Consider the following 21,676-nt stretch of genomic DNA (forward strand, 5'->3'; position numbering starts at 1 on the left):
CACGAAATAATGCAGCCCTCGGAATTCTGGTTAAGGCTTCGTATTTGGACCTGTCTTTTCTCCAAGACATTCGTGAACTCTTGTTCATTTCTGTCCCTTGCACCTTTATCATAGACATATGCACAAGTGTGTTAAATCCTGGACTCTTTTTGTGGCTTTGGTCTTTTGGCCATTCTTTAGGTAGGATAGGATCATACTGGTTTAAGTACTGTTCACAACGCTATATTTAATACTCGGCATACTTGACACATACCAAGTACTCATAAAAATTTAGGATTTTAATAGCTGGTAAATTTCCTCCAATCACTCTTTCTTTTCAGAATTTTCTGGGTTATTTTATTTTTTGGGGGGGTGCTTTTTCCATATGTACTTTCACAGGCCTCTCCTCACTGCTTTATCGCTTGTCCCACATAATAATCCTCAACAATTTACTGGTAGTTTTATTGGGACTATAACAAACTTTTTAAGTTAATTTGGGGAGCTGCTGAGTCTCCTTATTCAGGAATTATGTTTTTCCACTTGAGTATTTTTTGTTATCCAAGGAGCTTACATTTATCTCCAAATGCATCTTAGCATTTTTATTGCATTTATTTCCAGATATTTTCTCTGTTGCTCTCATTAATGGGAATCTATGTGGTTTTAGATTCCTTGAGGTCCAGCATCTCATGTAGTGCACACTGAAACTACTCAATTCTCAGATCAATGGGTGAGTGAATTAACCTGTAGAACGGTGCTATTCATTGTCGAGCTGAGCTCAAATGCAAGCCATGGATGTAATCATAAACCTTTAGAAGCCATAGAAATAAGAAACAGGTGAAATCTATTTTGATTATATGCTTTATTTAATCCAATACATATAAAATAAAAATGTTATTCACTCTAAAAATCAAGGTAAAATGTTTTTCATGCCAACTACTTTCAGTCTCCTATGTATTTGTAGGAAATCAGCTTGACATGACCACAGTCATTTTGGCTGTAAACATTTTGATTGTCACCCTTTAGGTAACCCTGACAGTCATCCCAAACCTTTTAGCATAAACAAGTCATTAAGACCCCTCTGGCTTGTTTTAGTGGCCTGACCCTGGAATGTCCTTTATCTAATGCATGAAGTGTTCGTTTTTCAAGAGAAAGTCCAGGTGCACTTACTTAAGTAGCTGTGGATCACTATTGTCTACCTTAACATATAAACCTCTGGCTGCTCACTGGAGAGTTATAGGTCTCCTGGCCTCCAGAGACCACATCTGCTGGTAACTCTCCCCCAGTGAATTATACTTTGTGTAATCCTGAATTCATCTAACCCTATCCTTGGTTTCTGGTTCTCATACCCTGGGTTTTACTGAAACAGTATTTTGTACTTAAAGCACGTCTCAGTTCATAGTAGCCCATTTCCAGTGGTGTTATGGCTTGAGTCTAACCATAATAAAGGCATCTTCTTTTCCTTCCCCTTCTTCTCATATTTTATGTAACAAAAAACAATTACTGATATTGTGAATGACTTGTGACTTCATCTAGTGAATAACATTTGCATAGGAATTTCAGAAGCCTCCTGAGCGGAGATGACTTGGAATGGGGGACGAAATTTCAGCTTCCACCCAACTGTTGCTGAGCCCCATAGTCAAGGGGTCTCCTCTTTCCAGTTTTCCATCGGTGCCCTTCAGGGTCTGAATCTAGGGGATTTACATTCAACCAATCCTAACACCAAATATCTGCAGCAAACATATTTCCATAGATGAAGGATGTCCTTGCCTTATTTCCAAATAAGACGTATTCCTTGCATTTTCAGAGTTAAAATCCAATGTCTCCAATTTCATCTAGCCTTTAGATACAATCTTCAATACCATACTTCCTTGGTTTTATTCATTTTTAAATTTTGTTCATTTCATCACAATTGTTCAGATAATTGACTGACTTGGACCCAAGATAATTCTTCGAATGTAAAAACTATTTGAAGAGAAAATTGACTTTTTTAATGTTTATGAAACTGTTGGGAAGGAAAACTTTTCTTCTACCCTAAGTTCATTGCCTGGGACTTGTGAATTTAAGTGACAAAGAACAGATTTACAGCAGGAAAAAAAAGTAGTCAATTTTATCTGTGTTTTATATGCAAAGAGTTCAAAGAAAAAAACACTCCATCAAGTGGTTAGACTCAGAAACCATTCTAACAAACAGAAGGTGGCCTGGGCTTCAAGAGCGATAAATTGTGAAGCAACTAGGAAATACATGGACAAAACTAATGGCCGATAAGGCTGTTTTAGTTAGGTTTGTTTCTGTTGACTCATCTCAGTGCCAACTCTATTTCTAGTCCTTTTCCTGGTATAGCTGTCCTTGTCTTACACAAAGGAAATTTATGCAACCTTCACAAAGGAAGTTAATCCCTATTTTTAGTTGAATAAGAAAATGACAGAGAATCCTTCCTGCATCTATTCTCAATTGCCTTCAGCTAAAAATAAACCTTACACCAAAGTGGCACATTTGGGGAAGACATTCTGATTTCCTTCAAAACATATACTGAATTTGATATTATTGCTATTATTATTTGGTAATATGGCATACTTGGTAACCCGCTGAGCCTCAGTTACTTTGAGTGTGATTAAAGAGGTTTATCTTTATTATTTTCTTAAACTTACTTTACTCATATGAAAGGAGTTACAGAGAAAGAGAGAGATTGTCCATCTGCTGGTTCACTCCCCAGATGGGCACAACCACCAGGTTTGGGCCAGGCTGAAGCCAGGAGCCAGGAGCTTCACGTGGGAGACTGCTGCTGCTTCTCAGTCACCTTAGCAGGGAGCTGAATTGGATGTGGAGCAGCCAGGTCTTGAACTAGCACCCATGTGGGAAGCTTGCTTTGCAGGAGGTGGCTTTAGCAGCTATATCACATTGCTGGCCTCACTGATATTATTGTAGACATTAATTTAAAAGGAAGGGAGGGAGAGAAGAGAGAGTGAGAGATCTTAAACCCACAGGTTCATTCGCCACATGGCTGCAACAACCAGATATGGGCCAGGCATTAACAGCCAGGAGCCAAGAACTCCATCCTCGTCTCCCACATAGAGGGAGAGGCCCAAGAAGTTGTGCCATCATCCCAGAGCTGTGATAGGGATGCCAACAGTGATTTAACCTGCATCACACCACCAGCACCTAGTGCTATTAAACTTTGCACTTAGATTTATAAAACAATACTGGAAAATAGTAATATATTTAATACTTCTCCAAACTGATTGCTGAAAATGTCTACAAATATTCCATAAACTTTTGACTCATAATTCAGTCATGAATTCTTTTTAATATATGATAGAAGTATTACAGAAAAAAATGTTACTTGGCACATGTTATTGCATAGTTTCATACACAGTACTCTCATGGCTGAAAATCAATTGTATTTACTTCCCGTTGACAGACTTACAGGTATATTAAGAGAAATGTAGAAGGTGACTTGAAGGGTGAAATCCATGCCAAAGATGGCAAGTCCAGTTCAAGGCATTAATACACCGTTAGAGAATGCCAGGGGAACAAGGATGGGACGCAGGGAGTGTGAGCAGACAGCTGAGAACAGATGTGAAATGGAGGTAGGCGTTTGTCTCACTACTTGCCCACCGCTTTGGGTGCTGCTGTGGACCCCATATCCCACATGGGAGGGCCTGGGCTCCAAGTCCCAGCTCCGCTTCTGATCTCCACGTCCGGTTACATGCGCACTCTGGGAGGCAGCAGGTGATGACTCATTCGCTTCAGGTCCCTGCCACCCAAGTGGGAAGACCCACATTGAGCTCCCGACTTTGGGTCTGGCCCAGTCCTGCTTCAGGCCGATATTGAAAACAGACTGGGGGCCCGCGCCCTGGCGCAGTAGGTTAATTCTCAGCAGGCAGCGCCGGCATCCCAAATGGGCACCGATTCGGGTCCCAGCTGCTCCAATCCGATCCAGCTCTCTGCTATGGCCTGGGAAAGCAGTAGAAGATGGCCCAAGTCTTTGGGTCCCTGCACCCGCGTGGGAGATCAGGAAGAAGCTCCTGGATCCTGGCTTCGGATCGGCGCAGCACCAGCCATAGCAGCCATCTGGTGAGGGATCCAACGGAAATAAGACCTTTCTCTGTCTCTCCATCTCTGTCTTTTTTTTAAATAGACTGGGAGATAGTTCAAGTACCAAGAGTAAACAAATACGAGAAAAAAGAATTACCATCCTCGCCCAGGAGCAATGAGCCATAATTTCCTTGGCTTCCATTTTCTGTTCAAGTTAAATTTGTATCCAAATAGTTTAACCCTAGAAACTCGACACTCACGCACTGGATACAAACTTATCCTTGAAATACGGATAATTGAGAAATTGAATTCAACATTTGGACAAACAAAACTTTTCACAAACTTACGCGTAATTAAGTGTGCACTACAAACAGCAAAGAACCCTTGTGGTAGCTTTGGGATCCGCATGGAAGGAAGGCCTACACTTCCGGGAATGGAAAGTTCCTACCTGTACTTGCAGGGAAAAGTCCTTGTCAAGGTCCCTGCGGGTGCTTTGCTAAAGGTCAACCAACGAGGATCAGAACCGCCTCATCCTTTAACCCCCATGCCCGGAATCTATAAAAGGAGCCCTCCCAATCTCTGACGCGCGACTTCCCCGGCCCCGCTCTGTTGCGACCCGGGAACCCCGCCAGGGAGCAGAATCCCAGTAGAAGCCTGGGGAGATTTGTTACGCGCCAGACACCTTGCACCTTGACCCAAGTTGAAGCCGTGTGCGCACGGATAGTCAGCCCACCTCACCCTTACAAACTCCAAGAAACCAAGCCCAGAGACACTTCTCACCCAGACATCATTACAACTTCTTTCCAGCGAGTTTGTAGGTGGCTCTGAAAAGAGCCTTTTTGGAATCCGAGAAATTTGCTGGATTCACGCCCGCTCCCCGCGGATGCGGCGCGCGAGCTGGATGTCCTTGGGCATGATGGTGACGCGCTTGGCATGGATGGCACACAGGTTGGTGTCCTCGAAGAGGCCGACGAGGTAGGCCTCGCACGCCTCCTGCAGCGCCATGACGGCCGAGCTCTGGAAGCGCAGGTCGGTCTTGAAGTCCTGCGCGATCTCGCGCACCAGGCGCTGGAACGGCAGCTTGCGGATCAGCAGCTCGGTGGACTTCTGGTAGCGCCGGATCTCGCGCAGCGCCACCGTGCCGGGCCGGTAGCGGTGCGGCTTCTTCACGCCGCCCGTGGCCGGCGCGCTCTTGCGGGCCGCCTTGGTGGCCAGCTGCTTGCGCGGCGCCTTCCCGCCCGTCGACTTGCGCGCTGTCTGCTTCGTGCGGGCCATCTCGCTCCGGTGGAACTCACACTTGGCGTCTGTGGTAACTGGAGACAGAGCTGCCTTTAAATATCGTTAGGACTACTGTGATTGGCTTCCGGATTTTCAAAAGACCCGCGCGACAAACTCATTGGCTAAAGGAGGGACTTCGATGATTGGTCCACTCAGACAACCTGATAGGTCGAATTCATCCACTGCCCGTTTGGGATGGTAGACGTTTTCTAACGTCTGGATCATCTCATCTCCGAAGCGTACCTAACCGTGGAGGGAGATTACCTCAACCAAGCCCTAGCGTGGACCCCGAAATCCCTAATTACCAGGCCTGCCGTTTAATACCGCCAGATAAACACTAAGCCACGGAGCTGCCCTGACTAAAGCAAAACGTTTTACATTTGAAACAGCTGCACCTCAGGGAATGTTTCCCGGCTGACACACCCTGTCACTGGGTGGCCCTTCATCCGTCACAATGAATACACGTTTCTCTAACTTGTTGGCAGGGTTTTTTTTTGTTTGTTTTTGACAGAGTGGACAGAGAGAAAGGTCTTCCTTCCGTTGGTTCACCCCCCAGTGGCCGCTGCAGCCGGCGCACCGCGCTGATCCGAAGCCTGGAGCCAGGTGCTTCTCCTGGTCTCCCATGGGGTGCAGGGCCCAAACACTTGGGCCATCCTCCACTGCACTCCCGGGCCACAGCAGAGAGCTGGCCTGGAAGAGGGGCAACCGGGACAGAATCCGGCGCCCCGACCGGGACTAGAACCCGGTGTGCCGGCGCCCCAGGCGGAGTATTAGCCTAGTGAGCCGAGGCGCCGGCTGCACGGTAATTATAACACGCTATCGCCATGGGAAAGACTAATTTCACTCAGGGTTAGCAGCTTTTTTGAGAAACAGTGGATGGCCCTGAAAAGAGCCTTTGGATATTTCAAAGCGAGAGTTGCGTCTTCTTTACTGCGGCTTCACTTGCCCTTGGCCTTGTGGTGGCTCTCGGTCTTCTTGGGCAGCAGCACGGCCTGGATGTTGGGCAGCACGCCGCCCTGCGCGATGGTGACGCGGCCCAGCAGCTTGTTGAGCTCCTCGTCGTTGCGGATGGCCAGCTGCAGGTGGCGCGGGATGATGCGCGTCTTCTTGTTGTCGCGCGCCGCGTTGCCCGCCAGCTCCAGGATCTCGGCCGTCAGGTACTCGAGCACGGCCGCCAGGTACACCGGGGCGCCGGCGCCCACGCGCTCCGAGTAATTGCCCTTGCGGAGCAGGCGGTGCACGCGGCCCACGGGGAACTGCAGCCCGGCCCGGGAAGAGCGGGTCTTGGCCTTGGCGCGTGCCTTGCCGCCCTGCTTGCCACGCCCAGACATGGTACAGCACAAGATGGTTAACAACCTGAAGCAAAGAAAACTATAGATTGGCAGATTGTGTTTTTATAAGTAGCGCAGGGCTAGTACAAAACGTCATCCTATTGGTCAAAATAGGTTCACCTTTTCTGCCCAATAGGAAAAGACAACCCGCATACCTTATTTGCATAAACACCTCCCCCTAGCAAAAGTTTCTTTCTTGTCCAATCAGAAGTAAGAAGTCTCAAACCCTCATTTGAATTACGGGACTATAAATATATGCACTCAGGCCTGTCATCACTAATCAGCTGTAGACTGAGCCTGTTTTAGTCTCTCAGCCAAAATTAAAAGCAATGCCTGAACCCTCCAAATCCGCTCCCGCCCCCAAAAAGGGCTCCAAGAAGGCGATAACAAAGGCGCAGAAGAAGGACGGCAAGAAGCGCAAGCGCAGCCGCAAGGAGAGCTATTCAATCTACGTGTACAAGGTGCTCAAGCAGGTGCACCCCGACACCGGCATCTCGTCCAAGGCCATGGGCATCATGAACTCGTTCGTCAACGACATCTTCGAGCGCATCGCCGGCGAGGCGTCACGCCTGGCGCACTACAACAAGCGCTCGACCATCACGTCGCGCGAGATCCAGACGGCTGTGCGCCTGCTGCTGCCCGGCGAGCTGGCCAAGCACGCCGTGTCCGAGGGCACCAAGGCCGTCACCAAGTACACCAGCTCCAAGTGAGCGCCCGGGTCGGCGCCGCCCCTCACCCCAAAGGCTCTTTTCAGAGCCACCCACGCTTTCACAAACAGAGCTGTGGCCGACGTCCTTGTGTTGTGATTCTGTTAGTTGAGGTGCGTTTAGGTCGGGTGTTAGGGTTGGCGATAGTGACGCCCCAGAGCATGTGTTTATCCTGTGCAGGTCGGCGCTGAATAACCTTAGGGCACTGTGGTCGGGGTCGGGAGCGTGGGGTGTCTGGACATGATGGGAGATGCGCAATTCGTGAACTCTGGTTTGCATGAGCTTTGAAACCACCCCCCAACAGCTCCAGCTCCTCGACAGTGAAATTCCTGCAGTTTTCCCTCGTGGCCACTAATCACGTCAGCTAAGCAACTCTTGAGTCTTCAGAAATCCCTGGGTCACCTATTGGATGGGGCGAATTTTTCTCAAGAGTGGAGCCTTGATGCTGGCTGGAGTCAGGATGCGATCTGAATCCCGCGCCTTTTCTGGTTCTTGGCCAGCCCCTGGCTGAGGGGAGGGGCCAGGGCGCGTCGGGGGTGGAGGGTGGCCAGTGCCCAGGCTTTAGACCGACTCTCGAGTGGTTCCCAGACGATGTCCGCGCGCCACTGTGACCGACACCGCCTGTCTGGGCGCGCAAAACGCTGGTGTGAAAGAGAAGCTGGCCTGGCAATTTCACCCCACAAGACCTGCAAATACGGGCCGCAGCGTCAGTAGCTGCCCTGGAAAATGCCTCATGTCTGATAACTTTTTTTAAGGTTTATTTATTTGAGAAGCCAGGAGCTTCTTCCGGGTCTCCCACGCAGGTGAAAGGGCCCAAGGACTTGGGCCATCTTCTGCTCTCCCAGGTCATAGCAGAGAGCTGGATCGGAAGAGGAGCAGTCGGGATTCAAACCATTGACCTTATGGGATGCAGGCACTGCAGGTGGTGGCTCTACTTCTTAATCATAATGCTGGCCCAGAAAATATTCGAGCCTATGCCCATAGGGAATGCCAGTGCTGCAGGCTGCGGCTTTAACTCGCTGTACCACAGCACTGGCCCCTCTATTAACTTTTTAAATTCATAGGGATTCCAATGATCATATTGATGACTGCATTTCATTGTAGAGAATTAGGTAATTGCTCCCTTTTGGCTCAATCTTCCTTTTTTAAAAATTCTAAGCCATGATAACAGGAACATATTTTTGACACTTTACACACTGATTGCTTTAGGGATTCATGGACAGTGACATGTCATTATTTTGTTTCTTAACAAATTGGTACCTGGCACCAATTTGCTTATTAATATTCCCCATATCAATAAGTTTTTTTGGGCTCTTGCCATGAATTCAGAGAATTTTGAATATTGACTCAAATAGACTAGACGACATGGTAAATTTTTTATAAGCTTTTTATTCAGTTAGAGAAATGCATAGAAAAGTGAGGGCTCTAAGAGAGAAAGGGAAATCCAGATCCACGCCGAGAGCAGGCCGGGAGCATTTGGTTATGAGCAGCAACGCGAAGGCAGAGAGCTCAGCTGGCCCAAAGGCCTGGTGCCTGGAAGGCGAGGGGCAACAGGGACAAGGAGGGCCTGTAAAAGTGTGAAAGAGAAACAAAGGGCCAGGCCCACCATATTCCAGGCCTAGAATGCACTTCCAAAGGGGTTAGCTAATTAGTCTGATTTGCAGGTGGGCTACAGGTAGGGGCAGGCAGGGGCAGGCGCACACACAGGGGCGTGGTGAAGGCGTGGTCTGCCAACATCTGTTTTCAAGTCGCCTTCTTCAAAGGCTGTTAACATCCTCAGCAACGTGATATTTTGCCAACTTCCTAAAGTATTTTTGATTGTTGGGTGCTGGAGAAATGAGCAATGAGGTTTGGTTGTTTCATTGTTAAATTTGTGAGAAGGATTTCCATTTTAATCCACTTGGCCTGTCTCCTTTTAAGTGTATTCAGGCCATGTACAGGTAAAGTAATTATTGATCTCGTGGGCTTAAGAATGTGAGGACTGGAAACTTGCCACATTAGCTTGAGAAGTATTTTGAGTTGGCAACAACTGAGAGGCAACAGGCACAAGAAAAGTTCTCTGCCTTACCCTATTTGCTGAAATGCTGCACATAAATTTGCAAAGGTTTTCCCCCCTCCCCCCACAATCATCAGACTGACCGCTAAACTCTTAACTTGGAGAATGCCCCAGAGGGATCTAGGTGACAAAATATACTAATTAGCCTTTATCTATCATTAGTTTCCCACACATTTAACGCCCCTATGTTTTGTTTTTCTTTTTTTAAAGGTTATTTTATTTGAATGGCAGAATTACAGAGAGGCAGAAGTAGAGAGTGAGAGAGATCTTCCTTCCTCTGGTTTACTTCCCAAATGGTTTTGCAATGGCCAATCTGAAGCCAGGAGCCAGGAGCTTCCACCAGGTCTCCCATGAGGGTGCAGTGGCTCAAGCACTTGGGCCATCTTCCACTGCTTTCCCAGGCCTAGCAGAGAGCTGGATCGGAAGTGGAGCAGCTAGGTCTCTAACCAGTAGCCATATGGGATGCTGGCACTGCAGGCAGCGGTTTTACCTGCTGTGCCACAGCACTGGCCTGCTGCCCCTGTTTTCTGGCTTTTTTGGGAATTACTTGAATAATTTCTTTAAACGAGTCCAGTTTGATTATCTATACTCTCTGAATTCTCTTTTTTACTGGTTGCTCTATATATTGCATATACAGACATATACACACATTCTTACACATATATACATATTCAGATACATTTACATATACACATAACTTCCCAGTCTATTAGTGTCAACCTATCTTTATTTTTTTAAAGAATTATTGTATTTATTTTATTTATTTGAAAGACAGAGTTACAGAGAGAGGTAGAGACAGAGAGAGAGGTCTTCTATCTGCTGGTTCATTCCCCAGATGGGTGCAACGGCCGGAGCTGTGCTGATCCGAAGCCAGGAGCTTCTTCCGGGTCTCCCACATGGGTGTGGAGACCCAAAGACTTGAGCCATCTTCTACTGCTATCCCAGGCCATAGCAGGGAGCTGTCAGAAGTAGAGCAGCCAGGTCTCGAACCAGCACCCATATGGGATGCTGGCGTTTTATGCCGCTGCGCCACAGAACCGACCTCAACCTATATCTTTCAGTGATGTCAATTGTCTTGCTTTTGCTGTTTCTGGAGCTGGAGTTGTTATTGGGAAGTAACTATTTCCTTTCATATTTGTTTGGGATAATTACCTCCCCGTATCTGTTTCTCACATTTGCCTTCCACATCTTTTTCAAAAGCACATGCTGTGAACTCGCTGACAATGAGGCGCCCCAATGGGATGCCTGAGGCTGCCAAGTGCTTGCCGACTCCAGGTGACCTGGATCAGTGGAAGGCTTTTTCTTACCCATGATTCTGTGGAGTATAGAGTCCAGAGGCTGTGCTCGGATAGCTCCCTGCTTCCAGCCTGGGTTTTGACACTGCCCTTCCCCTTAGCTTCTACTTCAGCTAGTCCTGTGTCTGCGCACTGCTCTATGCAGAGGGTCTACAATTTTTCCAGAAAATCAGAATCGCTGTCCCTTCTGACTTTCTCCCTGGATGATCCCCTGCTTTGAATACATCAGGCCCACAGCTGAAGTGTTCAGTCTTCCTATAGAGCTGGCTTCCTCACCTTGTGCAGGCCTGAACCCAAGTGACATTCTCCTGGGGACACTGTCCCTCCCTCCCCACTTTCCTCTCAACAATCACTTTCCCTTGCTTAATTCTTCTCCGTAGCACTTATCACCAAAAATACATATACTGAATATTTTTATGTTTTTACCTCATTGTGTGCCTTCCCCAAGAAGAAAAGTATCGTCTTGAGGATACAAGTCTTTGTCTGCTTAGTTCACCATTCTGTGCTCCTATAAAACTGACAATTAGCAGGTGCTTGGTAAATATATGTTGAATAAATGTTGGACGCATATCTGCCTCATGAACTCTCCTGATCCTTCTAATTTACATGGACTAATCTTCCCCTTCACACTCCCTGATGTTAGTTATTGCTCAAAACCTCCAGCACTGCTATGATCCTCAGGCATGCAAGTTCGCCCTCAGAGATTATAAACTCTTTGGAGCAGCATTTGCGATACTGTTTTACATCTCCACCTTAGGTTTTGCAGCTTTCCAGACAGTGAGCCAGTGATTACTGATGTATTTTGCTGTCATAGATGGTGAAAATGCTCCTTGAAAAAATAAGGAAATTTGAATACTAAGAGAAAAAGTCATAGACGTCAGAAGACTGGAGAGAAGGCAAAGGAAAAAAAAGAAGAAGAAATGAGCACTTTCACTCTCTTGCTAGTTTCCCTGGATCAAATCACAGATCAGAAAGGTTCATTTGGGAGTAGATCATATTTTAACACCTCGGCTGTTGTTTCTTCTACAACCCCGTTTGTGTACAAAGTAGACTTTCAGTTTGAGCCCTCAGAAATTCTTGAAAAAATTACCCATTTCTATCTATGCCCTATTGCTTCTATGTCAAGGGTCATAAAAAAGATTAGGAAGATTTCTCTTGCTAATCTCTCTTTTTAAAGATTTACTCATTCGAAATAAACACTGACAGGGAAAGACAGAGGTCTTCCATGTACTAGTTCACTGCCCGAATGCTTACAACGGCTCGACTGGGCTAGGCTGAAGCCAGGAGCCTGGAACTCCATCCAGGTCTCTAACATGGGTGTCAAGGGCCCAAGTAGCTGGACTACCTTCCGCTGCTTTCCTAGGCCTCATAGCAGGGAGCTGGATCAGAAACAGGGCAGTCACATGTGATATGGGATGGTGGAGTTTCAAGCCACAGCTTAATCCGCTCTATCACCATGCTGGCCCCTCCTGCCAATCAACATGAGCAATTAAGACCAGGAAATTGTCAGGTAGAGAGCTAGGCAGGATGAACCCAAAGACTCACCCAGGACTCTCCAAGACCCACCAAAGACTGCCCACTTTGCACTTTAACTTGAGGTTAAAATATCCTCATAAAAATGGGAGCTCAGACAAAGTAGAAAAGTCTAGTTTGTAGCCACATGCACGTAGTCCAATGACATGGAACTACCAGATGTCCATCACACATGTCAATCATGAGCATCATGGCCACATCACTACTTAATGTCCCTTATACTTTAGGAATAAAAGTGCCAATCAAAAAGAAAGTTTCCCATGTGTTCTTGCTACTGGTCCCTTCCTCTCTTGGAATGTATATCAACACAATTTGCTTTAAGTTCTCCTTTAATTTCTCTGGACTACAATTTATTACTGTGCCAGCAAAAAGCAATGGGGCAAGGCAGCAGAAACTTTCTTTGAACTTCTCATCCTGAGGACAGGGCCTCCAAAAGAAACTCATTGTCATCAGTCCCCTTCCCCTGAATCTCAGCAAGCAGGAAAGATCAATGCAGGAGACAAACACCACACCCAGACTTCCCAGAGGCTCTCCCCGATTTTTCCAAAGGCCTGTTCACCGTTCCCAGAAATCATTTTCTATTCTCCAAATCTTTAAGTCACCCTCTAGCCTGTCTTCTATAAAGAACGCCAAGATTTCAGGAGGTTATTTGATACCTACTTTCCTTTCCTGTGATGACCCCTCTGTCCACCCCCACCCCTTCCCCCACTGCCACACCACTGATAAATTTGACCTGCCTGCTGTCAGTTTATTTCATAGACTTAGTTACCAAGGGTACATGTGAAATGGAAGATTTGCTGTCCTAGATCAGAAGATAATCATCAAGTCCTTGCCCCCAGTTTTAATTGTTCAGGTAGTTAAAGAAGAATTAAATCACAATAAATAATTATTTGTACCACTATCTTTCTTTTTCGTTGTGATGTTGAGAGTTAAAACAAAACGTAGCCAAGAAATTTCTTTCCAGTTACTTATTTAGAGATGGTCGTGAGTTTGTTCCTTTCAAAAACCATAAATGACAATCCCCCCCCCCAAAAGACCAATGTGATATCGGAATTTGGGGTGTTATATATCACTGTGTGCTTATTAATAAATTCACAATATTAATAAGCCCGCGTGGGTTCTTGCTTAATATTCAGAGAAGAATTCTGAATACCGGCATAAACGAATGAGGCAGCATGATACATTTTAAGCTTTTAATCAGTGAGAGAAATGCAGAGGAGAGTGAGGGCCCTAAGAGAGAGAAATCCGGGTTCATACCGAGCACCAGGAGCCAGCCATGTGGAGGAACAGGCAGGCCAGGAAGCAGGCAGGTGGCCCAAAGGCCAGGCGCTTTGGGGCGCAGAGGCAGCAAGGGCCAGCAATGGCAAAAAACCAGAGAAAAGGATAAGGCCGGACACACCTTGTTGACAGCTTTTAATCCACTTCCAAAGCTTAGTGGTTAATTATCCTAATTGGCCTGTGGGCACACAGGTGTGGCTGGGTAGGGGCATGAGGTCACGAAATGGTGAAGGCGTGGTTGTCCAGCTCACAGACCTGATCAGTTTTATCCTGTATTCCTGCCTACATCAGCTTTTGTTACCAAAAGCTCAGTGGTTTAGCCTTGCAGCATAACACGATGTTCTCATGAGTGGCCTGCAAAACACCATTTCACTGGAATTTCTAAGAACAAATCCATACTGCAAACCTTTTTTTTTTTTTTTTAAGGGCTTTTAAATTTTTGAATGTCAGAATTAGAGATAGAGGTAGAGACAGGGAGAAAGAGATCTTCCATTCGCTGGTTTATTACTCAGATGACTACAATGGCCAGAAGTGGGCCAGGTCGAAGTCCGGAGCCAGACTTCATCCAGGTCTCCCAAATGAGGGCATGAGTCAAAGCACCTGGGCCATCTTCCACTGCTTTTCCCAGGTCATTAGCAGGGAGCTGGATCGGAAGGATAGGAACCGGCGCCTATGTGGGACTCGGGCATTGCAGGTGAGGCTTATACCTGCTGCGCCACAAGGTCAGCCCCAGACTTTTCAACTTTACATTTAATCACAAGAACTATCGCCCTTGATTCTATTAAAATTTTGCTTGTATTTTTCTATATCGGCTTATATAATCAAAACTCAAAACAATGACAAACATCCCCGCTCCTTGCTTAATAATGGCATTTTGAGAAAAAGAAATTGATTCAATAATTACTTGTAAAACCCAATAAAAGATTATGAAGCTGGATTAGTGATTGGCTCTAACATAAAGCTCACACGGGATGAAAGCGATGCATGCAAATGAAGGATTCAAATTCTCCTTTCTCATTGGGTATCTGATCTTAGCCAATGGGAGAATCCCATGCAGGCTCCCTCCGGCAAGTATAAATACTGCTCCTGCCGTTCTCAGGTTTGTAGCTCCTCCAGGTTTTCCTGCTGTTTTCTGAAGTTGTGATCTCAAGCAATGTCTGGACGCGGCAAGCAGGGCGGCAAGGCGCGCGCCAAGGCCAAGACCCGCTCCTCCCGGGCCGGGCTGCAGTTCCCCGTGGGACGCGTCCACCGCCTGCTGCGCAAGGGCAACTACGCGGAGCGCGTGGGCGCCGGCGCCCCGGTGTACCTGGCGGCCGTGCTCGAGTACCTGACGGCCGAGATCCTGGAGCTGGCGGGCAACGCGGCGCGCGACAACAAGAAGACGCGCATCATCCCGCGCCACCTGCAGCTGGCCATCCGCAACGACGAGGAGCTCAACAAGCTGCTGGGCCGCGTCACCATCGCGCAGGGCGGCGTGCTGCCCAACATCCAGGCCGTGCTGCTGCCCAAGAAGACCGAGAGCCACCACAAGGCCAAGGGCAAGTGAAGTGTCCGTTGCACGGCTGGCTCCCGCTTTTCTGATCAACCTAACCACAAAGGCTCTTTTCAGAGCCACCCACAGCTTTCATGAAAACTGCTGTCTTGTTCGCTGTGTTCTCAATAGCAGACACAGCGCTGTTGGTATCGGGCCTTTGCCCCGTGAGGATTCGCGAGTTTGCCCTCCAAGCTCCCCCTCAGCCGTGGCTTTTGGGAGTTTTATCTAAGGCCACAATTTCATACCTCAGAACGGTGTAACCGTGAACTTCGTTTCACAAAAAGCATATACATATATGTACACACATGACTAAGATCACTTGGTTTCAAAGAATTAGTTCCCATATTTGCATTTATTTAGGGCATTTTCGTACGTGCCCACAATGCTCAGGCACTGCCTAAAAGGATAATCAGTGTTGAATTCAACAGTCTAGCTTATATAATACCCATAAGTTGCCACATTTGTATAATCAGATGTGCCGTGTAGATTTTTCAGGCAACGTTTACGGATAGGAAAGGGTAAAGGATGTGACGTCAAATGCCGTGCGCCCCCGGGGGTGGGAGGGGGCGGGACTACGGCGCAGGGCAGGGCAGCGGATTGGTTCACTAACGTGAAGGCTCCGGAAACCGGGGAACTAGACAAGCAGATGGACCAATCCAGGAAGGGCGCGCTCATTAATTTGAATATACGCGGCCCAATACTAGCTAGCCAGATTCTATAAAAAGAGATGGCGGCTCCTTTCCCTCAGAGGTTTCTGTGAGGATCCTGTGTGCCTGTTGTGGTGATGGCCCGCACGAAGCAGACAGCGCGCAAGTCGACGGGCGGCAAGGCGCCGCGCAAGCAGCTGGCCACTAAGGCGGCCCGCAAGAGCGCGCCGGCCACAGGCGGCGTGAAGAAGCCGCACCGCTACCGGCCCGGCACGGTGGCGCTGCGCGAGATCCGGCGCTACCAGAAGTCCACCGAGCTGCTGATCCGCAAGCTGCCGTTCCAGCGCCTGGTGCGCGAGATCGCGCAGGACTTCAAGACCGACCTGCGCTTCCAGAGCTCGGCCGTCATGGCGCTGCAGGAGGCGTGCGAGGCCTACCTCGTCGGCCTCTTCGAGGACACCAACCTGTGCGCCATCCACGCCAAGCGCGTCACCATCATGCCCAAGGACATCCAGCTCGCGCGCCGCATCCGCGGGGAGCGGGCCTAAGCCTCACCAGCTTAGTCTAGAACAACCCAAAGGCTCTTTTCAGAGCCACCCAGTTGTCCAAGGAAAGCGGCTGTGATAGTTTGCTCGTTCAGCAGAGAATCCTGAATAGAAAAAGCACGCCTTGTAGGACCCGGGCGAAGAGTAAATTAATAGGATTTCTGTGGTTACATTTTCTGTTAGCAGTCGTGGAGTAATAGCAAGCCTTAAGGGGCGAGTTGGTTTTAGCTTTGTCAGTGCTCGGGAAAGGTCAAAGACGGTGACGTTGCGCCTGCGCCGTGGCGAGGCGGGAAAGGTCTCTGCCTGAAGCGCCGGCATCCATACGGGCACTGGTTCGATCCAGCTCTGCCGTGGTCTGGGAGAGCAGTGGAGGATGGGCCAGGTCCTTGGGCCCCTGCACCCACGTGGGAGACCTGCAGCAGGCTCCTGGCTGCTGGCTTCTGATCGGTGCAGCCTCGGCCATTGTTCTCTCTGCCTCTGTCTGTGTAACTGGCTTTAAAAGGAATAAATCTTAAAGTATTCGCCCAGTAACTGCACTTGGAAGTGTGCACGAAATAATGTGCCAGGTGCTCATTAGTTTCTAAAAGCTCTTTAGGATTTCTCAATGCGTTAAGTGTTGGTATTTGTGTGTGGTCCAGTTGTAAGTTTGCCTGGTTGAATTCCGGTTGTCTTCTAGGACTGTACCTGTAGAATTTTTTGGAATTTCAATTTAGATTTTGTTACCATTTTCCTTTTGTTGCTTTTGTTTTCTGTGTCGGGGGTTGAGTGCTGGTGGAAGTTAATTTGTGTGGAATAGAGTATAAGGAGAAAAGTATATTGGAATAAAATTCTCCTTTTTCAGTGAACTGCCTTTGTGGTACAGCTTCCATGCCATGTACTACAAGTTAACTTTAGAACAACTACACGGAGTGCTGAAGGTCATTGCGCCCACTGATGCCAGTGTCCTGCTTCACATCTCTTTTCCACATTTGATTCCTCGCAAGACCATTCTCTCTGCCTACATATGAAATGTGATCTAATCGGAAAACTTCAATAAGGAAACCATACACACTCTATAGAGTAAGTTGTGCACATGGTTTTGTGTGTACTCTGGATTTTAATAGAAAACCTAGATTTACAAAATAATTTTTGTACTTTTATAAAAATGAAAACGGATTTTTTTTTCCTGTGTGCGTGTTTTATACATAATTTTTTTAGATTCGTGAGAACAACTCTGCCTGACACATTTGTTACTCAGAGATGGGGTCTATTGTAGGCACAAATGCACTTGGCCTGTAGAATCAGAATCAAAATGCAGTGAGTGGCTAAAAGCTAATTGCACAACCTCCTGCTTCTGCAAATATTAGCTTTGCTTACTAACGGCTAAGGGTGGATTTTGTGAAACTATGTAGGCCGAAATCCCCAGGAACCAGGTTGACCGAAATGTGTCCAACACTGTTATCTTACCACCATAGCTTGGATCTGTTACTGGCTTTGTTATTATTAACTGTTATCTTACAACCATATTCTGAGTTTCTTTTTTTGTTCACTGCATGCTAAGGGTTCGAAATTGTGAGCCCTAGTGGACAGGATACTATGAGAAGCTGTGTAACACACCGTTGGGGGCCGCACTTTGGTAAGCAGTGTCTGTCCCGATCTGTTGCTGGTCCTGAGCAGTTGCCTTGCCTCTCATTTTCAATAAAATTCATGTGTGACTGTCACTGGTTTTTGTAATATTCTATTTGAGCTGACGAGTGGATGCAATAGGCCTATTACTTGGTCTTTGCCATTCAGCTCTAGACCTCCCTGAAGGTCAAGTATTTTTGTTTTTCTAATGATAGCTGTGCTGGCTTTCATAAGGTGTTGCTTTTCTCTTTATATTTTTTTCTGTAGGAGTAAAGTGTTTTGGGCACAGGCTATGATGAGACAGCATTGAAAAAGTAAAAGAGTTTACAGTTTGAGGGTCACATGGACAGGTCGGTGGTTCAGCATGACTCTACTTGGCCCCTGTACCAACAGGGGCAGAACATGGATTCTGCTTTCAGTCTTTGTTTACTTGAGGCCTTTGACGAAACTACCCCATGTGCGAAAAGAAAAGGATAGCACTATCTTAGAGTCCATGACACTTAACCTCACCATAGTAAGACTGGCAGCTTGTAGTACTTGGAGGCCAGCTTGCTTGGGTTCAGATTCCAGCCTTATTCTCAAAACTCTGTCATCTGAGAGAAATGCATCCCTCCATTATCAGGAAAAATGGGAGTAACGTGACGTCCACTATAGGGTTGTCACTGGGACATGAGTCTCTTCCCAGACATACAGCATCAAAACGATGCTAATGTTTCTGAACTGTGTATCATTTACCCTGATGGTGTCAAACTTTTCAGTAATGAGCTATTCCTAACCACTTGGCATTATTTAGTTCCATACATTCTGCTCAGGTTAGGAATTTAATTTCAGCGGCATTTAAAAAATCAGAATAGAAGAAATTCACATTTGTAAAAGACAACTTGCTGAGCATTTTGCACTGGAGAGCAATGCAGGCATTTTGATTTCACTGCAGTGTACATCTACTAGTGTCTTAGGGGCTGATTACAGCGGTACTGGAGGAACAGAAGCTCCTAATGCTGACAATGTCATTCTGTAGCACGCCATTGTGGCATAAAGGTGATTTTGAGCTAAAGATGCTGAGGCATGAAGTCCATTCTGATCTCCCCTTTTCTTTCTGAAAAAAATCCCCATGTGAAAGATGCTCTCCTTGGAGCAGGAAATAAATGATCTTCCTCAGGAGGGAGGAATAGGGAAGAGAATTCTGCACAAATGCCGAAGGAGGTCAGAACCCAGACATCGCCACACAAACAGACCTCGTGAAAATACATGTTTTGTTCCTTGGGTCTTCCCTGCATAATTTAGTTACTCTCCTGCAATTTCCTCTTTGCAATTTAATATAAAAGGTGTTAACTTTTGCCCTTTTTTGGGAGGGGCGGGAGTTCATTTCTTTATGAGAGATCCCTTGTCCCTTGAAACTGTATTAAATAAAGTTGTATGCCTCTGTCCTGATTTTCTGCCTTATGCCAAATTAATTCTCAGGTCAAACGAGAGACCCTAACAGAGTAGAAATAAAGTTTTACCTCCCTATAGTTGTAGTTTGTTGAAAGTTATTCAGTTAAATATGATATTTCTGCTTAGGTACCACAGACAACAACACAGGCTGAAGTTTAGAGCAAACTAAACTAGAAATGCTTTCGGTTGGACTTAGTGGAAAGACCAGAATTCTTAGCGAAGAGGAAGAATGACTTCCAGGTTCTGTAGTAGCCTCTCTAGTTTTTCCAGAGGTGACGATGAGTGAGTGTTTTAGGGAGACTTACCACCATGGAGGTGAGTCTGTAGGGAGGTTTGGACATCTTAACCGCACCCAAGGCTTGCTGAGGGATGTGATTGCCAACGCACCTTGGGAAAGGTTAAAAAAAAAAAAAACCTGACAATCATTTCTAATATGTCATATATTAAAAAAAGATCCCAACATCTTGCATTTTATGACACTGTGATTTCAACCAAAACAGCCCTCACCAGTAGGCCTTTCGATTACAGGTAGATAATTAAAGTAATAGCTAAAAATAAACTATGTTTATATAGTTCTTTCTTGCCATTGCCCCGATTTTACATTCGAGAAAAGGCAAGTAAGGTTGCAAGGCCACAGAGCTAACAATAATTCCCTTCTGCGCCCACATTTGCCAGAGTGGCATTTTTTAATCGTTCAAGCGCTATTGCCGTTAAATACGGCTTCACTAAAATTCTCAAAGATCAGTTTCCGAGGTAAACAGTGTCACAGGCACGGGGAGGGGGCGGGGGTGAAAACCAGTTTTTTCAAAGCGAAACTGAGGACCGCGCCCCACCACGAGGCGCCCGGGTCTCGGTCCGGAGAGGGGCGGGGCGGAGGGAGGCCCCGCCTTCCGTTCTCAACGCGGTCCGAGCGCAGCCTATAACTGCGAGGGTCCGGCCCCAACGCCGAGCAGTCCCTCGCTGACTGAAATCTCAGGATGTCTGGTCGCGGCAAGGGCGGGAAGGGCCTGGGCAAGGGCGGCGCCAAGCGCCACCGCAAGGTGCTGCGCGACAACATCCAGGGCATCACCAAGCCCGCCATCCGCCGCCTGGCCCGGCGCGGCGGCGTCAAGCGCATCTCGGGGCTCATCTACGAGGAGACCCGCGGCGTGCTCAAGGTCTTCCTGGAGAACGTCATCCGCGACGCCGTCACCTACACGGAGCACGCCAAGCGCAAGACGGTCACGGCCATGGACGTGGTCTACGCGCTCAAGCGCCAGGGGCGCACGCTCTACGGCTTCGGCGGCTGAGCGGCCCCCGCGACCCCAGATCTTCACCCAAAGGCCCTTCTCAGGGCCACCCACTTGTCTCCGGAGAAGAGCAGTGCCGTTTTCTGTAGGGTTGTGTGTCGGTTCCTTCCCTGGCTGGACGTGCGTTCTCCCACGGTGGCGGACGGAATGAGTTGCCGTAACGAGGGCGATTGGCGTCCACGCAGGTCCTGGGGCTCAGGCGGCCGCCTGCGTGTCCCTGGGCGCACGTGTCGGGCCCTCGTTTCTCGGGAGGGTGGTCTCAGATGCCACACTCGCGGTGAGGACACTGCAGGGAAGAGATGCCTTAGCTCTTTCGTTCTCTTAGCTTTCAGTGTTTACAAACTTAATGAAAATGTTGGAAGCACTGCGTGTCTAATTCCCAAGGCATCTGGCCTCAGCCGTGAAGGGGAAGATAGGGGTTTGGTCTGAGTTTCTTTTTCCTTTCTGACCAAACGTGATGCGGCCAGAGCTCATCCAGAGTGACCACTTGGCGTTACTGAATGCCTTCAGGTTGCACAGACCCTTGAGATGGTTGAGCTAAGTTTGCAGGTTGCCTGCCACCTGGTACACCAGTGGATTCTGTGATTTCCTCTAATCCCGAGGCCCCTGGCAAGGCACAAACGTGGGGAAGCTTAGAAAACTCGCTTCATTCAGGTGATTCTTGGGCAGTGCATTTTGGCTGTCCCTGGTCTTTGCTAATTCTTCCTTTTCCTCTAAGCTTGAAATTTGTTTGATCTTTAGGTTATGAAAATATAATAGTACAAAAGCACAAAAAATGTTTAGAAGGTGCTCAAGCTAAGGAATTGTTCAACTGAATATTCAGCAACTTTAACATTTGATGAATGCATTGATGGCTGCTTCAAGAGTAAAACCTCTTTGTCACCTGCTTTGTCCACACTGCTCTCTGACCCTGGGGGAGAGAATTGAATACGGAGCTGAGTAAGATTCCCGAGTTGAGGTGAGGGGCTGCGCTGGGCATGGTCGCAGTGATAGTCGGCCCACCATGTCCATGATTTTGTGCACAGGGAATTCCAACAACTGTGGATCCAGAATTGGGGGAAAATTGAGTCTGTAGTGAACACATGTATTTTTTTCTTGTGATCATTCCTTAAACATAGTGTATCAGCAAT

The 21,676-nt window shown here is 47.4% G+C and overlaps 4 protein-coding genes across 4 annotated transcripts; 3 read left to right on the top strand and 1 right to left on the bottom strand.

The window, feature by feature from the left end:
* Positions 1-6,216: 6,216 nt before the first annotated feature.
* LOC133754600 (histone H2A type 1-B) lies at positions 6,217-6,623 on the bottom strand. The gene has a single exon (XM_062185021.1). It carries the CDS (start codon positions 6,621-6,623, stop codon positions 6,231-6,233), a length of 393 nt encoding a protein of 130 aa, XP_062041005.1. The 3' UTR covers positions 6,217-6,230.
* A 297-nt stretch (positions 6,624-6,920) lies between these two features.
* On the top strand, positions 6,921-7,333 carry LOC133754669 (histone H2B type 1-B). The gene has a single exon (XM_062185099.1). It carries the CDS (start codon positions 6,953-6,955, stop codon positions 7,331-7,333), a length of 381 nt encoding a protein of 126 aa, XP_062041083.1. The 5' UTR covers positions 6,921-6,952.
* Positions 7,334-14,645: 7,312 nt separating this feature from the next.
* LOC133754575 (histone H2A type 1-E) lies at positions 14,646-15,068 on the top strand. Its single transcript, XM_062185006.1, has one exon. The coding sequence runs from the start codon at positions 14,646-14,648 to the stop codon at positions 15,036-15,038; it is 393 nt and encodes a 130-aa protein (XP_062040990.1). The 3' UTR covers positions 15,039-15,068.
* Positions 15,069-15,803: 735 nt separating this feature from the next.
* Positions 15,804-20,546, top strand: LOC133754684 (histone H3.1-like). The gene is made up of 2 exons (XM_062185118.1): positions 15,804-16,157; positions 20,234-20,546. Exons 1-2 carry the CDS (start codon positions 15,811-15,813, stop codon positions 20,544-20,546), a joined length of 660 nt encoding a protein of 219 aa, XP_062041102.1. The 5' UTR covers positions 15,804-15,810.
* Positions 20,547-21,676: the final 1,130 nt, after the last annotated feature.

The sequence above is a fragment of the Lepus europaeus genome, chromosome 3 (genome assembly GCF_033115175.1).
Source record: "Lepus europaeus isolate LE1 chromosome 3, mLepTim1.pri, whole genome shotgun sequence".
NCBI lineage: Eukaryota > Metazoa > Chordata > Mammalia > Lagomorpha > Leporidae > Lepus > Lepus europaeus.

What these genes read in the sequence shown, in the direction of transcription:
- LOC133754600 (XM_062185021.1), bottom strand. Translation starts at nt 6,623, where the DNA reads ATGTCTGGGCGTGGCAAGCAGGGCGGCAAGGCACGCGCCAAGGCCAAG.
- LOC133754575 (XM_062185006.1), top strand. Translation starts at nt 14,646, where the DNA reads ATGTCTGGACGCGGCAAGCAGGGCGGCAAGGCGCGCGCCAAGGCCAAG.
- LOC133754684 (XM_062185118.1), top strand. Translation starts at nt 15,811, where the DNA reads ATGGCCCGCACGAAGCAGACAGCGCGCAAGTCGACGGGCGGCAAGGCG. An exon ending in CTGTGCGCCATCCACGCCAA is followed by an intron (nt 16,158 to 20,233) that starts GCGCGTCACCAT and finishes CTGAAATCTCAG; the next exon opens with GATGTCTGGTCGCGGCAAGG.
- LOC133754669 (XM_062185099.1), top strand. Translation starts at nt 6,953, where the DNA reads ATGCCTGAACCCTCCAAATCCGCTCCCGCCCCCAAAAAGGGCTCCAAG.